An 18781-nucleotide genomic window follows, 5' to 3' on the forward strand; every position below is an offset into this window, starting at 1 on the left:
TGTGTCAGAAGAAACACCGTACACCTGGGGACCGTGTCAGCGTGCACACGCCTGGCCCGCCACAGGAGTTGCTAGAGCGTGATGGCACAAGGAAATCTCAGCTTTTCAAACCCTCTCCTAACCCATATGATGCTGGGCCAATTGTGCGCCACATCATGGGTCTCCCAGTTACTGCCAGTTGTGACCGAACCCAGGTCTTTAGTGATGTGGAGTTACTGCTAGTTGTGACCGAACCCAGGTCTTTTGATGTGGAGTTTCTGGATGACGAAATCAATGCTGCATTTGCAGAGTTTGTATTTGACTAAAATGTTGTTCTCTTTCTCCTCGATTAACTCAAAATAATGGGAGCATTTCCTCAAGGAAAAGTTTAAAGGACATGAACAGTCAAAATCATGTTTTTCATGAAATTGGATGATATTTGAAGGAAACCAGATCAAAGTATGATGACTGTCGTGTCTCTGACTGATTAAATTATATGACATGCTATTTTATCAAATCGATTACCTAACATTTAATTGATTATGTGATTGAAATAAACCATGCAACAATTAAACCATTAATAACCTGGGGCACCAAGGAAGCATTATTTATATAGAACAGTTATCTCCCGAATCCACTCTCTTGAAGATCTTTTATATCAATAACAGTCAATTATTAATTGTCACCTCAACTGGTCTCATTCTGATTGTCGTAAGTACTTGGTTAGAAGTTTACATACACTCAATTAGTATTTGGTAGCATTGCCTGTAAATTGTTTAACTTGGGTCAAATGTTTCAGGTAGCCTTCCACAAGCTTCCCACAATAAGTTGGGTGAATTTTGGCCTATTCCTCCTGACAGTGCTGGTGTAACTGAGTCAGGTTTGTAGGCCTCCTTGCTCGCACATGCTTTTTCAGTTCTGCCCACAAATGTTCTATAGGATTGAGGTCGGGGCTTTGTGATGGCCACTCCAATACCTTGACTTTGTTGTCCTTATGCCATTTTGCCACAACTTTGGAAGTATGCTTGGGGTCATTGTCCATTTGGAAGAACCATTTGCGACCAAGCTTTAACTTCCTGACTGATGTCTTGAGATGTTGCTTCAATATATCCACATAATTTCCCTTCCTCATGACGCCATCTATTTTGTGAAGTGCACCAGTCCCTCTTGCAGCAAAGCAACCCCACAACATGATGCTGCCACTCCCGTGCTTCACGGTTTTGTTGGTGTTCTTCGGCTTGCAAGCCTCCTTTTTCTCCAAACAATATCGATTTTCATTATGGCCAAACAGTTCCATTTTTGTTTCATCAGACCAGAGGACATTTCTCCAAAAGTACAATCTTTGTCCCCATGTGCAGTTGCAAACCGTAGTCTGGCTTTTTTATGGCGGTTTTGGAGCAGTGGCTTCTTCATTTGCTGAGCGGCCTTTCAGGTTATGTCGATATAGAACTCGTTTACCTGTGAATATAGATACTTTTGTACCTGTTTCCTCCAGCATCTTCACAAGGTCCTTTGCTGTTGTTCTGGGATTGATTTGCACTTTTTGCACCAAAGTATGTTAATCTCTAGGAGACAGAACGCGTCTCTTTCCTGAGCGGTATGACGGCTGCGTGGTCCCATGGTGTTTATACTTGCGTACTATTGTTTGTACAGATGAACGTGGTATCTTCAGGCGTTTGGAAATTGCTCCCAAGGATGAACCAGACTTGTGGAGGTCTACAATTTTTTTCTGAAGCCTTGGCTGACTTCTTTTGATTTTCCCATGATGTCAAGCAAAGAGGCACTGGGTTTGAAGGTAGGCCTTGAAATACATCCACAGGTACACCTCCAATTGACTCAAATTATGTAAATTAGCCTATCAGAAGCTTCTAAAGCCATGACATAATTTTCTGGAATTTTCCAAGATGTTTAAAGGCACAGTCAACTTAGTGCATGTAAACTTCTGACCCACTGGAATTGGGATACTGTGAATTATAAGTGAAATATTCTGTCTGTAAACAATTGTTGGAAAAATTACTTATGTCATGCACAAAGTAGATGTCCTAACCGACTTGCCAAAACTAAAGTTTGTTAACAAGAAATTTGTGGAGTGGTTGAAAAGCGAGTTTTAATGACTCCAACCTAAGTGTATGTAAACTTCCGACTTCAACTGTATATACACAGGATAGAGCACACATCGATTACTAATCATATTTAAACATTTAAAATGCGCAATAATGCATTCTCAGCCTAAATTACTATAAATTTAGCAGTGTGTAAACCTCCTCGATCAACCTGATACCCCAAATAACAATTTCAGACAAGTCTAAATCAACTACGGGCACAGTTGACCATCCCCCTCCCTTTCCCGGCACTCAAACGTCTGGTATTTCTTAATTTTTCTTCTTCAGATAGCTTCACAGTTCAAAGTGGATGGCCCATGATAATGTCCCAATTTCAATGTCTCAGCTGAACCCCACCACAACTCCTACTATGTCTTGTCCATTTGCCAACCAGTATCCATGCTCACTCCACGTGGACTTCTGAGAGAAAAGACAGTCGATAGATGCTGTACACCGGTTGCTGGCTCGGACTCAGGTCTCTTGACAGAAGTGGTGCAGGACAGGGCCGTATTGAACGCCATTTCTTTATTACTTCAGACCAATATTCTTAATAAAAATGTCTAAAATAAATGTCAAAAAGAATAACAACCCATTCTGTTGAAACACTTTTTCAAATTAGCTTATACTCCCTTATCACACTGTCAACCTCATCGCAGAATCATAGAATCAGGAAGTTATCCCGATCATTCAGCAGACCCAATCTGGTGAGATTTATCGAAACAAAACAGAACAAACAACGTAACAATACACTCCTTCATACATCATTCAATACATTTCTATATATCACTCAAAGTGTATAAACTTAATTCCAAAAACCTCAAAAGACTGTAATTCCCCCCATTTTGACACATAATTCACATAGTGACTAATGTATAAAAACAACACTACTGGTTAAAAAATAAAACGAATCAAATTAAAGTCATCACAACCCATAATAACTTCATCAAGATTTTTTTTACCCATAACTTGATTCTGTAAGGACCAACGCCGGAGATGAGAAGCAGGTACGGGGAGTCAATATTTAATCAGGAAACAGACAAAGACCAAGACAAGAACAGCGTCGGCACATGGGTACAAAATGACAATTAATGCTGCAGCAGGGAATAGAGCGGGGAACAGACATATATAGGGGAGGAAATGACAGAGATGATTGAGTCCAGGTGAGTCCAATAATCGCCGGGGAAAGGCAGTTGTGCGTACTAATGGTGGCAGGAGTGCGTAATGCTGGGGAGCCTGGCGCGCGAAGGAGAGCGGGAGCAGGCGTGACAGATTCAAGAAATAGAAAAATAGACTAGAGACAGGACTATCCTTCTCGTGGTCCGAATCACACATATAACTATTAGAACCTTCTTCGTAATTATCCTCATTACAAATGACCTTAAATTGACCTCATCCAATGTCTCTCGGGTTTCCAGTGAGGGCAATCAAACCATACTAGAAAGTCAGGACAGAGGTGGGAGGTCATTCAAACCCTTCAAATAAGTGTTACTTTCTCCATTAGACCGATTACCTAAAAACAGTCAAACCTTTCATTAATTTTGTATGCCAGGTTTACAGTAAGTTTCTTCAATACATTTTTTATCAAAATAATTAACTTGTTCAATTAAAAATCAGAAATGAAAAATTCCATGTGTGTGTGCCTTTAAGATACCTCGACACTAACCCATATTCATAACCAGTAAGTTTTGTGTGCATGCTGGTGTGTGTGTGTGTGGTAAACCATATGGCAAAAACAAACAAAAATGACCAGGCCTTATTTAATTTGGTAACTCCTCTTTACCACCGAATCCGGATACCTTTATACCTATAGAACTGCTGAATATCACTAACCCCTCTCCCAAGACCATAGCCTCAGGAAACATTTCAAAGAGAAAAAAACTGCTCTACCACAGTTTACTAATGTGGCGATGTTTGGTATATGAGTTTCTTTGTCTTTTCACACCAATAACAAATTCACTACATATTTTACCAACATAGAACCCCCAAATCTACACCCTTTAGCGATGGTTAAATGCGGCGTGATACAAAATTCTTAACATATACTGCCAATTCTAACATGTTACCTAATATTCACAGTCCTTGATTCTCACAAAGATTATTCAACCCCAAAATCTGCTAAGGAGCAGGGTTGATCCAAACTCTGACTTTTTGCCTCACACCCAAGCTAAATGGCTAAAATATGCTAGCTTGCTAGCTAATGTTACTTCCAGACACAAATAAGAGAATACATTTTCACTCTCCATTCTACTCACCTAGCAGAGCTGGTTGGCTTTTTTCATGTTTATTCAAAGCATTGGTGACTAACTGTGCGGCTGGCAATAATTTAAATTACGTTATTTCCCTAACGTTGACTGACACCGGCCATATTCAACCGGTGTTGAGCATTCTTAAATTCATCAGTTAATCTGAGCTCTGGTACATTCACACCAGTGCTTTGAAAGCCGAACAAAATAGCCTGAGCGAATTTACCAAGTACCCCATTTAACAATGTCTGAAAGATTATTGGAATCTGTGTGTGTAGCTGGACAGGTAGGATGACTGACAATAGTGAAGGTGACAGAGGAATGGATGAGACTGAGGCAGGAATTCCTTTAACCACAAAGTGGTATATTTACTGGGTAGTTTGTCTGTGCTGCATAACAAAAGAAACAAAATAACATATATCCAATCCAATTCAAATCAAAAAGTCAAATCATAACAATCGTTCTCATTATTAACTTGTTAGGGCTAGGGTCCTTTTTTTCTGAATTTCAGCCTGTCTGACGTGCCCAAAGTAAACTGCCTGTTACTCAGGCCCAGAAGCCAGGATATGCATTTAATTGGTACCATTGGATAGAAAACACCTTTAAGTTTGTAGAAGTGTTAAGATAATGTATGAGACTATAACACAATAGATATGGTAGGAGAAAATCCAAAGAAAAAACAACTTACAATGGAAAGTATAGGGGCATATCCAAATCCAGCTCCCAGATTGCAATTCCTATGGCTTCCACTAGATGTCAACAGTCTTTGTTCAAGGTTTCATGCTTGTTACTTCCCAAACGAGGAAGAATTTTGAGTTTTAGTACTGAGACTCAGAGTTGGAAATCAGTCTGCGCGCGCGACAAAGAGGACACGCACCTGCTAATATCATTTTCCTATTGAACATACTCATTTCCGAATGAAATATTATAGTTAAATTACATTTTAGGGTACCTGAGGATTAAATAGAAATGTATTTTGACTTGTTTTAACAAAGTTTAGCAGTAGCTTTTTGGATTCCTTTCTCTGCATGTAGAACGAGTGGATTACTCAAATCGGTGGTGCCAACTATACAAACCTTTTGGAATATAAAGAAGGATTTTATCTAACAAAATTACACTACATGTTGTAGCTGGGACCCTTTAGTTTGAAAATCAGAGGAAGATTTTCAAAACGTAAGTGAATATTTAATCGCTATTTGTGATTTTATGATGCCTGTGCCGGCGGAAAAATATGTTGATATCAGGACGGTCCGCAAGACATTTTCAGTGACAGTTTGGTCCCCCAGGACAACTCGTAAGACCATTTTCACAGATTTGATCTCTCACTCCCATGTTCCTCCAAAATGAGGAGCTCCTGGAGGGTTAAATTTGAAGGAGATTTGTTGGTCCATCAGTTGATCCTGGAGGCTTGGTTCCATTGCTTGGAAGGCTTCCTCCAATCTGGCTTCTCCTGCCTTGAAATTTGTGCCCCTGTCAGCCAGGATCTCGTAGGGTTTCCCCGTTGGGAGATAAACCGCCGTAGGGCCATGAAGAAGGCTTCAGTATCCAAACTCTCCAGTAGGTCCAGGTGGACACATCTAGTTGTCAAACACTTGAACAGAATGCCCCGGCGCTTCTCCACTCGAGGACCTAGCTTGATCGTAGAGGGGCCAAAGCAATCTACTCCTGTTGACCAGAAGGGGGGTTTGAGGAGGCGCAGGTAAGCAGGGGGCAAATCTGCCATTTTGGGCACAGATTCTCCGGCCCGCCATCTCTGTCATTGGTGCTTATGAATGGCTCCTCGTCCTCCAAGTATCCAGCACTTCCGCCTCATCTCCCCATAGACCCTCTGGCCCTGGGTGGAGAAGCCTCTCATCATAACGCTTGATGAGGAGCCTGGTGAGAGGGTGTCTGGAGTTGAGGATAATTGGGTTGATAGCATCAGGATCCAAGACTTCTGCTTGGCGCAGCCTCCCTCCGACACTGATCACTCGGAAGATTTGGTCGTACTCTGGGTCAAGAGAGAGAAGACGGCTGTCCTTAGGCACTTCCCTACCGGCTTTCAGAGCTTTTAGCTCCTCAGGGAAGCTGACTGCTTGTGCATACTGTAGGAGTAGTGTCTCTGCAGCGAGGGAGGTGGGTATGGAAGCCACCCCATCTGAGGTTTGGTTTGTGGCGGCGATCAGATCCTGCAGTGTTTGGGATTGTGCTGAGTCAGGGAGAGATGTTGTTGGCTCCGTAGAGAAGCTCAAGCGATGGGGTTGAGCCAGTTCCTTAAGAGTTTTACCACGAGTGATGTCATCAGCAGGATTGTTTACACTGTCAACATACCTCCAGTCATTGACTTCTGTTAGGTCTTGGATTTCCGCAATGCGAGTTCCGACGAACACCTTATACCTGCAGGACTCCGACTTGAGCCAGGTCAGTACAGTGGTCGAATCACTCCAGTAGATGACCCTTTGGATTGGCAAGGTGAGCTCGGCTCGCAAGGTGGAGGCCAACCGGGCTCCGGAAAGGGCAGCGCTGAGTTCCAGCCTAGGCATTGACAATTGCTTCTTGGGTGCGATCCTGGACCTGGCTAAGATAAAGGAGACATGGGTGTGGCCTGCCTTATCCTCCACTCGGAGATAGGAAACTGCCACATAAGCGTGCTCTGAAGCGTCACAGAACACATGCAGTTCCAGGCTTGATCCCAGTTGGTCAGCACAGGGTGGCACATACACCTTGGTATCTGGACATTAGAGAGGTCCGACAACTCTGCTTCCCAACAGATCCATCGTTCCACTAGGTCAGCCGAGTGGATCGGTTCATCCAGTCCCTTGTGGTCTGCCACAGGTCCTGGACTAAGACTTTTGCCTGGGTTGTGTATGGTAGGATATACCCGAGGGGAACGTATTGACTAGCTAGGGTCCGATAGATGGTGTGCAGAGTGGTTTTGGTGCTCAGGGCTGAGTGGTGCTTGTACCCCAGGGTATCCGGTATGCAGCTCCATCTCAGTACTAGAGTTGACACTTGTGGATTAGCGCCAGACTGCGATAGCCATAGTTCACTGCTACTTGACCTGGCTTGTGGCGGGAGGTGCTGAAAAACCTCAGCTCTGTGCTCACCCACTGTCTCACCCAGAATCCCCCTTTGGACAGGAGATTCCGTGCTTTCGCTTCAGCAGTGGATGGGAAGCTCTTTAAGCAGTTATCCACATAGAAGGCATTCTCCACTGAATCCCATACTTCTGGGTCACTGTCTGGGTGCTCCCGTGCGTGTTTCTGCAGAGCGTATATAGCACAGCAAGGACTGCATGTGGTGCCAAATGGGAGTACTTGCCATTCATAGATGGTGGGCTCTGCGTCTCATTCCATATCTTGCCATATGAACCGGAGCAGTGTGGTGTCGGAAGGTAGCAGACGAATCTGATGAAACATTGCTTTGATGTCTCCACTGATGTCTGTGGAGTGCTGCCGGAACCGGAGAAGGACACCGAGCAAGGAAGGACCTAATGTTGGTCCGGGGAGATGACAGGTTTTCTGAACATAACGCGCAAACGAAATGGCGGATTTTGGTTATAAAACTAATCTTTATCGAACAAAAATAACATTTATTGTGTAACTGGGAGTCTCGTGAGTACAAACATCCGAAGATTATCAAAAAGGTAAGCGATTCATTTTATTGCTTTTCTGACTTTCGTGACCAAGCTAATTTAAGGCTAGCTGTTCTAGCAGTGATTGATACACTCACAAACGCTTGGATTGCTTTCGCTGTAAAGCATATTTTCGAAATCTGACACGATAGGTGGATTAACAACAAGCTAAGCTGTGTTTTGGTATATTTCACTTGTGATTCCATGATAAATATTTTTTGTATTATTTTTGAATTTGGCGCGCTGCAATTCAGCGGTTGTTTACGAAAATGATCCCGTAAAAGGGATCTGTGAGGCAAGAAGTTAATTGGCATACCTGTATAAATAAAGGTGAAATCAAATTAAACAACCTAGGCAATATGGTGCTATTGGGGATGCATATCTACTTACATTATTTACCATGTAAATACACAGATAGTGTGCCACAATTTATAGTTGGACTTACAGTACCTATAATAAGTATTCACCCCCTTGGATTTCTTCACTTTTTATTTTGTTATGAAGGGGGATTAAAATGTATTTAACTGTACTTTTTTGTCAATAATCTACCCGGTCTTTGCCGATATAACTGACAGTGGCTACCGATACTGGCTCATATTTAACATGTTACAAATTGTAAAAAATACAGTGAAAAGTACGGGCATATAATTAAAACATTTTAGAAATCCAAAATCAACTTGGTAGGTTTGGCGCTAAACTGTCATTTGTGCATGGCTACAGAAGCCTATAACTCCTAAGGCCAGCATATCATAAACTTCACTGTGGAAAAGGTGATCTGTTGATATGCTTCAGTTTACTGCCATTTTTGTCTCCAGCAGTCTTAAGGTAAAATACATTTAAAACAATTGTATATTTATGTTTACAATCGACCTTATCCAAATGGCTTACTCATTTACCTAGCTCTTATCAATAGCTCTTATCAATTTGTAAATTACAGTGCATGGACAATGGTGTTATTTCTATTGGAAAAAATAAAGTAGATGCTGTTCCACTTGGTACCGACAGGTTGCTCAACCTTATTCATTGTTTCATTGCTGTCACGATCGTCAAAGGGACTGAGAGAGGACCAAGGAGCAGCGCGTGGAAAGTACATCTTCTTTTATTTTAAAGAAGGAAACAACAAACAGAACAGACGACCGTGAAGCTATACAAACATCAGTGCTGACACAAAACACTTCGACATAGACAATTCCCCACAAACAGCTAAAGCCTATGGTTGCCTTAAATATGGCTCCCAATCAGAGACAACAATAACCAGCTGTCTCTAATTGAGACCCAATTCAGGCAACCATAGACTTTCCTAGATACCTACACTCAACCATAGACACAGCTAGACTACTATACTAAACATAAACCCAACTACTCTAATAAACCCCCTAAACCTTACAACCACCCTAGACACTACAAAAAACACATACATTCCCCATGTCACACCCTGACCTAACTAAAATAATTAAGAAAACAAAGAATACTAAGGCCAGGGCGTGACAATTGCACTTAAAGGTGGTGGAATTATGAGGGTATTAATTCAAGGACAGAATACTATGTATCTGGATGTATTTACATGGCTTTCTTTCATTGATCTCTAATATTCTGAACCGTATTGTATTCTAGTGAGTCTGTCGAGAAAATTCTAATTAAAGTTTAATGAAAAAAATGTTTATTTTTAATTTACAATCCATGGAAGCTATGAGGATAGGAAGATTCAAATCTTTTGTGAAGCATCACAGCACAGTTGAAAAATATATGGCAAATAAAAATCCGAAATGGATGATGTTGGAAGATAGATGGGAAGGGTTGAGTGGAGCTGAAGGGTGGGACTAATAACAAGATAAACAATGTAGGGCATACGGGATCTGTGAAATGTGTATAGGTGCAGAGCTTTTGTGAAATAGCACAGTTACAAGTGGAAATCAAACTGGATGGACAACAGAAATAGAGGAAGGACTAAGAACAAACAAGAGAGAACTATTATAAAGTAGACTGTGTCTGTAAAATGTGTATAAGATGTATAAATTGAAGGTAAAAACAGAAATGTTTATCAGTTTACTCCAATTGGGGGATCGGTGGTAGGGTTTGCGGGGAATAATAATAAAGGTATATTCTTTAAAAAAGTATGTATATGTATATAGGTATGTGTATGTATATATGTGTATATGTATGCATACGTGTATGGATATGTATATTTACCCAAAAAAATATGGGGGATTGGAAATGATGCAGACAATTACATTGGAAGCAACATTCTTTCCGCAATATTAAGCTGATCCACCCCTAAAAAAAAATATAATAAATAAATAAATAAATAAGTCTGAATATCAACTACTGGGAAGTGTACAGGAAAGGCGTGCGTAAGAAAGGCATACATTTCCTGTGTCTGAAACGGGCCCCAAGATCGATTCACACTTAGACTGTGCAATATTTTCCCCATTATTCTTTTCAAAATTCTTCAAGCTCTGTCATGGTGTTGGGGATCATGGTTAGACAGCAATTTTCAAGTCTTGCGATAGATTTTCAAGCAAATGTAAGTCAAAACTGTAACTTGGCCTCTCAGGAACATTCACTGTCTTCGTGGTAAGCAACTCCAGTGTAGATGTGTCTCAGTGTCTTGTGTAAAGCAGACTGAAGCAGGTTTTCGTCTAGGATTTTGCCTGTGCTTAGCTCCATCCCATTTCGTTTTATCCTGAAAAACTCCCCAGTCTTTGCCGATGTCAAGCATACCCATATCATGATGCAGGCACCACCAAAAAAAGTGTATTCCTTCGCTGTGTTTTTTTGCAGTATTACTTTAGTGCCTTGTAGCAAACAGGATGCATGTTTTGTAATATTTTGTATTATTCTATTCACTCATTTAGGTTATTATTATGGGGTCACTACAATGGAAGGCAAAGATAACTGAACTAAATGACTACCGCACCGTAGCACTCACTTCTGTCATCCTGAAGTGCTTTAAGAGACTAGTCAATGATCAAATCATCTCGACCTTCCGGCCACCCTAGACCCACTTCAGTTTGCATACCGCCCAAACAGGTCCATAGATGATGCAATCGCCATCACACTGCACACTGCCGTATCCCATCTGGACAAGAGGAATACCTATGTAAGAATGCTGTTCATTTACTACAGCTCAGCATTCACCACCATAGTACCCTCCAAGCTCATCGTCAAGCTGGAGGCCCTGGGCCTCAATCCCACCCTGTGCAATTGAGTCCTGGACTTTTCTGATGGGCTGCCCCCAGGTGGTGAACGTAAGAAACAACATCTCTACCTCGCTGACTCTGAACACTGGGGCCCCACACGAGTGCATGCACAGCCCCCTCCTGTACTCCCTGTTCACCCATGACTGCGTGGCCATGCACACCTCCAACTCAACCATCAAGTTTGCAGACGACACAACAGTAGTGGGCTTGATTACCAACATCGACGAGACAGCCTACAGGGAGGAGGTGAGGGCACTCGGAGTGTGGTGTCAGGAAAACAACTTCTCACTCAACGTCAAAAGAAAAAAGAGATGATCGTGGACTTCAGGAAACAGGAGCACAAACCCCCCCCCCCCCCCCCCCACCTACATTGAAGAGACAATAGTGGAGAAAGTGGAAAGTTTTAATGTTCCTCGGCATACACATCAACGACAAACTGAAATGGTCCACCCACACAGAGAGTGTGGTGAAGAAGGCACAACAGCGCCTCTTCAACCTCAGGAGGCTGAAGAAATGTGGCTTGTCACCCAAAACCCTGACTAACTTTTACAGTTCCACAATCGAGAGCATCCTGTCAGGATGTATCACAGCCTAGTACGGCAACATCTTGCCCTCAACCGCAAGGCTCTCCAGAGGGTGGTGCGGTCTGCACAACACATCACCGGGGGCAAACTACCTGCCCACCATGACATCTATAGCACCCGATGTCACAGGTAGGCAAAAAAAGATCATCAAAGACAACAGCCACCCGAGCCACTGCCTGTTCACACCGCTACCATCCAGAAGGTGAGGTCAGTACAGGTGCATCGAAGCTGGGACCGAGAGACTGAAGAACAGCTTCTATCTCAAGGCCATCAGACTGCTAAACAGCAGTCACTAACTCAGAGAGGCTGCTGCCTACATGGAGACCCAATCACTGGCCACTTTAACAAATGGATCACTAGTCACTTTAAACGATGCCACTTAATAATGTTTACATATCTTACATTACTCATATCATATTTATGTACTGTATTTTATACCATCTGTTGCACCTTGCCTATGCCGCTTGGCCATCGTTCATCCTTATATTTATATGTACATATTCTCATTCACCCCTTTGAGATTTGTGTTTATTAGGTAGTTGTTGGGGAACTGTTAGATTACTTGTTAGATATTACTGCACTGTCGGAACCAGAAGCACAAGCATTTCGCTACACTCGCATTAACATCTGCTAACCATGTGTATGTGACAAATAAAATGTGATTTGATTTGATTTGAACATGCGTGCCAATTAAAGATCTTGACTAATCAGATGCAAGGCCCAATTAGGGCGTAATCCAGCCCAGGTGTGCAGCCTGGTTGGTTGTTAAAAGCTACCTCAGTTTCATCAATTGTAGCATAGCAGAGGCACGCTGTCCTCTAACCTACAGAGTCACATTAGTTGTTGGCATGGGACTCATGATGGCAAACATGCTCAGGTTATTGTTCAAGCTACTGGTTTGGTTTTTACTTGTGGAAAACTTCTTAATCTCTCCTGCTTTGTCATATACTTATAGCACTGACACATGGCAACAACTTCCAAGGCGAACACTGCAATTTGACAATCGGCCACACTTTAAACAGCCTCCAATCCAACAAACAGTTTCAAGGCCAGTTAGAGTAGAAACTGTCGCTGTGACGTGCCATTCAGACTACATGGAGATAGTCGTGAAGGCTGATTTGTTTAAACTCGGTAATCTAATCGACGTGGATGACCTGCGACTTGGAGTTGAACAGTACCAAGACCAAGACCACTGTAGGGCTACAGCGTCAGCAGCCGGTGATGAGTACAGAATATTTGCAGCACTTTCGGACTGTGGAACCAAGTACCTGGTAATATATTTGTTTTCAGTAGTTGACTTCTTGAAACAACCTTCTCTTAAATGCTGCTTTGTGACTCCACAGATGAACGAAGACTCATTGATCTACACAAACCTCCTCAGATATACACCCAGAACCACACCAGATGCCGTTATTCGAATGGCTGGTGCTGTAATCCCAATTGAGTGTCATTATGAAAGGTGAGTTTAGGCTATACTGTTGTATGACGATCATAGGAATCCTGCGTTGACCTATTGGTATATTTACCGGTCTGTACTTTGTTTCAGGAAGTACAGTTTGGACAGCTCTCCTCTCCAGCCGACCTGGATCCCTTTCACCGCCACAGTGCCTGCTGAAGACACCCTGCAGTTCTCATTGAAGCTTATGACAAGTGGGTATATAAATCCTGGGCTGCATTTTGCAGGGTACAATTTTGGGTACAATGGCGCTCTCCCAGAAGCTTGGTAAAACCCGTGAATATAATGTTCAGATATCACATTTATTTATATAGCCCTTCTTACATCAGCTGCTATATCAAAGTGCTGTACAGAAACCCAGCCTAAAACCCCAAACGGCAAGCATTGCAGGTGTAGAAGCATGGTGGCTAGGAAAAACTCCCTAGAAAGGCCAAAACCTAGAGCAACCAGGCTATGGGGGGTGGCCAGTCCTCTTCTGGCTGTGCCGGGTGGAGATTATAACAGAACATGGCCAAGATGTTCAAATGTTCATGCGTGGTCAAATAATAATCACAGCAGTTGTCGAGGGTGCAACAGGTCAGCACCTCAGGACTAAATGTCAGTTGGCTTTTCATAGCTGATTGAGAGTTTCTCTACCGCTCCTGCTGTGCTGACTCTCTGCTGAGAGTTGAAAACAGCCGGTCTGGGACAGGTAGCACGTCCAGTGAACAGGTCAGGGTTCCATAGCCACAGGCAGATATAAATGTACTATGTAGCACAAATGCCACTCTGACATGCAAAATACGGAATCACATCAGACAACTTATCATCTTAGGGATAGGGGCTGACATTTTCACTTTTGGATGAATTTGTGCCCAAATTAAACGGCCTCGTACTCTGTCCTAGATCATATGATATGCATATTATTATTACTATTGGATAGAAAACACTGAAGTTTCTGAAACTGTCTGAATTATATCTGTGTAAAACAGAACTCATATGGCAGGCAAACTTCCAAACAGGAAGTGAAAATTCTGAAATGGGTCGCTGTGAAAGGCATCGCCTATTCAATTGCCTTATATTTATGGATCTGTATGCACTTCATACGCCTTCCACTAGATGTCAACAGGCAGTAGAACGTGAAATGAAGCGTCTAGCATGATGTGGGACTGGATGAGAGCCAATGGAGTGACTGGTCAGGCAGATTGCCAGTTCTTGGCCACGCACACTACGCATGTGATGTCCTTGTCTGCAATGCGTTAGATAGACATGAAGAAATGCTCCGTTTGGGACGTTATTGGATATATATGAGAAGTTGATTCTCAACTGAGTTTGACCAGTTTATTCAATTTGTAATATCACTTTTTGAAGTTTTTGTTCATTAGCGTGAAGTTCGATGGACACGTGAACTACACATGCTAGCCAAAGTTGCTAATTCGACAGAAGTAATGGACATTCTAAAACGATTTATTGTGGAACTAGGATTCCTGGCACTGCATTCTGATGAAAGATCATCAAAGGTAAGGGAATATTTATGATGTAATTTCGTATTTCTGTTGACTCCAACATGGCAGAGAATGGCTGAGCGCTGTCTCAGATTATTGCATGCTGAGATTTAAAAAATAACTTTAGTAAAAAGCAAACACAGCGGTTGCATTTAGAACCAGTGTATCTTTAATTATATGTTAAACATATATCTTTCATCAAAGTTTATGATGAGTATTTCACGTTGCTATCTGTAATTACTTTTGCTATTTGAGCCATTTCTGAACATGGCGCCAATGTAAAACCACGATTTGTGGCTATAAATATGCACATAATCGAACAAAACATAAATGTATTGTATAACATGATGTCATATGACTCATCTGAAGTTGTTCAAAGGTTAGTGATTAATTGTATCTCTATTTGTGGGTTTTGTGAAAGCTATCTTTTCTGTGAAAAAATGGCGGTGTGTTTTTGGATATTGTGGTGAGCTAACATAAATATATGTTGTGTTTTTGCTGTAAAACATTTTAAAAATTGGACGTGTTGGCTGGATTCACAAGATGTTTATCTTTCATTTGCTGTATTGGACTTGTGATTTCATGAAATTATATCCCTGTGGCGCTATGCTATGCTAGTCAGCGTTTCTGAGAATGATCCCGGATCCGGGATGGGTAGTCCAGAAAGAGGTTATAGGGAACACTTATCTACAACATTATACAGTTTGCCTACTAAAACATGGCCCTGTTAACAAACCCCTCATTTTAATCCATTATTTGATGCTCACTAGTTGAGCGACTATTGACAATATGTTCTGGCCGGGGTAGTTTTAATAGCGACTCGCGTTCGTAACTTTAAAACGCATCACTTGCAGTACGGTTTTTCATATCAGCGATACATTTTCAAAAAAGAGAAATTACTACACGTTTTATAGGGTTCCCACACGGACATGGTTCCATGTGACAGTGCTTGTTAACATACAGAAGACAGAGGCGTACATGTGCTAATTGGTTATCTGTGTCTACACAAGTGTTTGAAAAAACGGAAGATTGATGCCACAAACGTGTTGTCACTGAAATACTGTCGGCTACAACTAAATGGGGTAGAGTAAGTGTTGCGCTTGTGAAGTGATATGAAAGAGGGCTTTGTTTCTTGAACTACACTACAATAGATGTTTTAGCTGCCAGGGCCAATTCACATCTAAACAGATGGTCCTTGGACTATAAGGAGTATTGTTGGGCTCCATTAGTTCATTATTGGATATCCTGTCTTTACTGCCATTTCCTTTCCAGGTGACTGGCTCTATGAGCGGGTTTCTGGAGTCTACTTCCTGGGTGATCCCATCAACATTGAGGCGTCTGTCAGGGTTGCTCACCACACCAGGCTCAGGGTCTTTGTTAGCAGCTGCGTGGCCACACTGGACCCTGATAGCAACTCTGTCCCCAGATATGTCTTCATTGAGAGTGATGGGTAAGCAGGGGGGGAAATGGCTTAGAACGACTATTCTCCGGCTGGCCCGTAGAGAACGATAGTATATGCCATTTGAGGGCTTCCACCATTTTTAAAGTAGTCAACTGGTGCTTGGTGGCTTCTTTGAGACTTCTTAATTGGTTACTAAGGACGATGCCCCAATATGTATTTTAATATTATCTCCCTCCAGGTGCTTGACGGATTCCCAGCTGCCTGGTTCCCGCTCTGGTTTCATGCGTAGAACCCAGGACAACAAGCTCGGGTTCCACATTGATGCCTTCAGGTTCTACCAGGAGGACAGGGCAGAGGTGAGAGCGGTATTTTTTAAAAATAACAGATGTTGTAGAGGCCATTATGGGTACTGTAGTTAAATGGTTCTACAGTAACATTTACAGACATTATGTAGGCTACTGTGATTCTGCATCTTTGTTTTGCTTATCCTGTTTTTTTACAGCTGTACATCACCTGCCACCTTATGGCAGTCCCTGTCATGAACCATGCAGAGCCTAGCATTAAAGCATGCTCCTTCATTGATGGCAGGTGGGATAAGTCACATTTCCTTAGCTACTGTTACTGGCCTGTGACCTATTCACTGGAATAACCATATATATTTTTTAATTGGTGTGTTCTTGGTCCATGAGTAGATCTTTCATACATTTCAGATGGAGGTCTGCTGATGAGAATGATTTGCTATGTGGGCGTTGTACAAGCCTGAGTAGACAGAAGGGGGTTGATCAAGCTCCAGCACAACGTCCCCTCAGTCCAAGACTAGGTGGTAGCCAACTTGAACCTCATGTCTACCGCAACAAAGCCCCAGCCTCTGGTGACAATTGGAGTATTGGGATGAAAGCCAAGAAAGGTGTATTTGACGTCTTAATGCCTCTATTCCATCAACACCTTCTCAAAACATTGCAGGGGCGGGACCTTCTCCAATATGGTTGAGATGGAAATTGAGGGAAGGCTAATTGAGTGTCTTGACTGCAAATGTGTGTGCCTGCATGTGTTTAATGTGTTGTCCTTTTAGTATGGGACCAGGATACTACTGTGGGCCCCGTGATGGTCCTCCCAAGTAAACAGAAGAGTACACCTGCATCTCCACGGATGAGTGGAGGTATCGATAAACCTGGCTTCCCTGCCTCAACAGGGGACAGGAAGCCCGTATCACCTGGCAGTCGTGTGAGTAGCATCGACTACAAGAGAGGTAATTTGACTGACATCGCATAATCTTATTCCTTATGTAGTGCACTACCTTTGATCAGGTAGTCTTGATAATCCAACCCTAGGCAACAGCAGTGACTAGGGTCTGGTTTCAATGACTGACTCGTTTGGCAACTTCTCCCAACAAATCACGAGGTAGACATAGCAGAACGTCATGATTTGAAACCAAATTTTGTAGGGAATACCTTTGCAGTGGTTTTAGTGTAGGTAGTTGAGGCAAACTAGCCAATGGCATAATGCACTCATTAAAAATAACTGATCTCCATCTTGCTAGCTATTTTGTATGTATTCAAGCGGATAAGGTAGTGACATTGGCATAGAGCAACGAAGTCTGCCTAACTCGCATTCTAGTACGTACAGAAGTGTAAAGCCAGTTTATATAATTTGTGGGAGGCAACCAGGATGTCTAGACTATTGCCCAGACCATGATGCACTGGTCAAAAGTAGTGCACTCTATAGGTCATCGGGTGCCACTTCGGACACCTGTCTTGTCCTATCCCTATAGGCTAGCAATTCTGCCAACACTGGCTGTGTTAATCTGTTACATTTAATTCCAGGACCTTATTTCGCCCAATCCCAAAATGTGGTTTCTCCCTTGGGTCCGAGGGTCGGACCCAACAACAAGCACGGTCTCGTTAGCTCTGCAACATATGATGGCTTCATCAGGCGGAAAGAACTAATCGCCCAAAGAGGTAATGACAGTACGTTACTGTTTTGCATGTATGATAATGGCATGTAGGCTCTGTGCTAAATAGTCTGTTCTCAGAGCTGGAGGCCACCCCAGACCCTGAGTTGATTCCTACACCTGAGCCCATTGGAGACCTTGAGGTTACCACAGAGAAAGAGGGTCTGACTGAGGATCAGTATGAGATTGGAACCTATTGAAAGGGTATGTATGGGATGATGGTACTGCTATTTTAGAGGGAAAAACCTGCACATGGCAATTGCCAGAATCACTTTTAAATATCTGCCTCTGACTTCAGAGCTTTTGATGTGGTTTCATAAAGAAGGGATATGTTCCCAGTCCACTATCCAATTTCTAGAATTGGAAGGCGCTTTTGTCGTGGTGGCCCATAATAGACTTGCTCCAAGCAGCAGCACACTCCAACTCACCGAGGTTGATGCCGGTCCTGATGTCCCAGCACACAAGGAGGATGACCCTACAACAAAGTGACATAAGCACCACATCTGCTCCTGGCGAACTCAACCAGTGAAGGGACTACCATAACACAGATGATATCTCAAGAGATGCCTGTTAATCTCTGAAAAATAAATGATATAATGCTACTTCGACTGACTTTCTGTCTTCACCATTATGGACTACATGCTAGAGTAATCTGAACTATTGCCTTCATTTGTTAAAGTGAATGCCTGCTACTGCCAACTGACATTTCCTAGCTTAGTCTTTGGTCTGTATTGGTGTTTGCGTAGCTAGAAATGTATTTATATGGC

The 18781-nt window shown here is 42.5% G+C and overlaps 1 protein-coding gene across 1 annotated transcript; it reads left to right on the forward strand.

Annotated features, from left to right (window-relative positions):
• The first annotated feature begins 11822 nt into the window (after positions 1 to 11822).
• LOC120060055 (zona pellucida sperm-binding protein 3-like) lies at positions 11823 to 18214 on the forward strand. The gene is made up of 10 exons (XM_039009119.1): positions 11823 to 11850; positions 12763 to 12992; positions 13065 to 13180; positions 13268 to 13371; positions 15934 to 16111; positions 16302 to 16419; positions 16566 to 16651; positions 16774 to 16934; positions 17136 to 17312; positions 18096 to 18214. Exons 1-10 carry the CDS (start codon positions 11823 to 11825, stop codon positions 18212 to 18214), a joined length of 1317 nt encoding a protein of 438 aa, XP_038865047.1.
• Positions 18215 to 18781: the final 567 nt, after the last annotated feature.

This window comes from Salvelinus namaycush, chromosome 15 (genome assembly GCF_016432855.1).
Source record: "Salvelinus namaycush isolate Seneca chromosome 15, SaNama_1.0, whole genome shotgun sequence".
Classification (NCBI taxonomy): domain Eukaryota; kingdom Metazoa; phylum Chordata; class Actinopteri; order Salmoniformes; family Salmonidae; genus Salvelinus; species Salvelinus namaycush.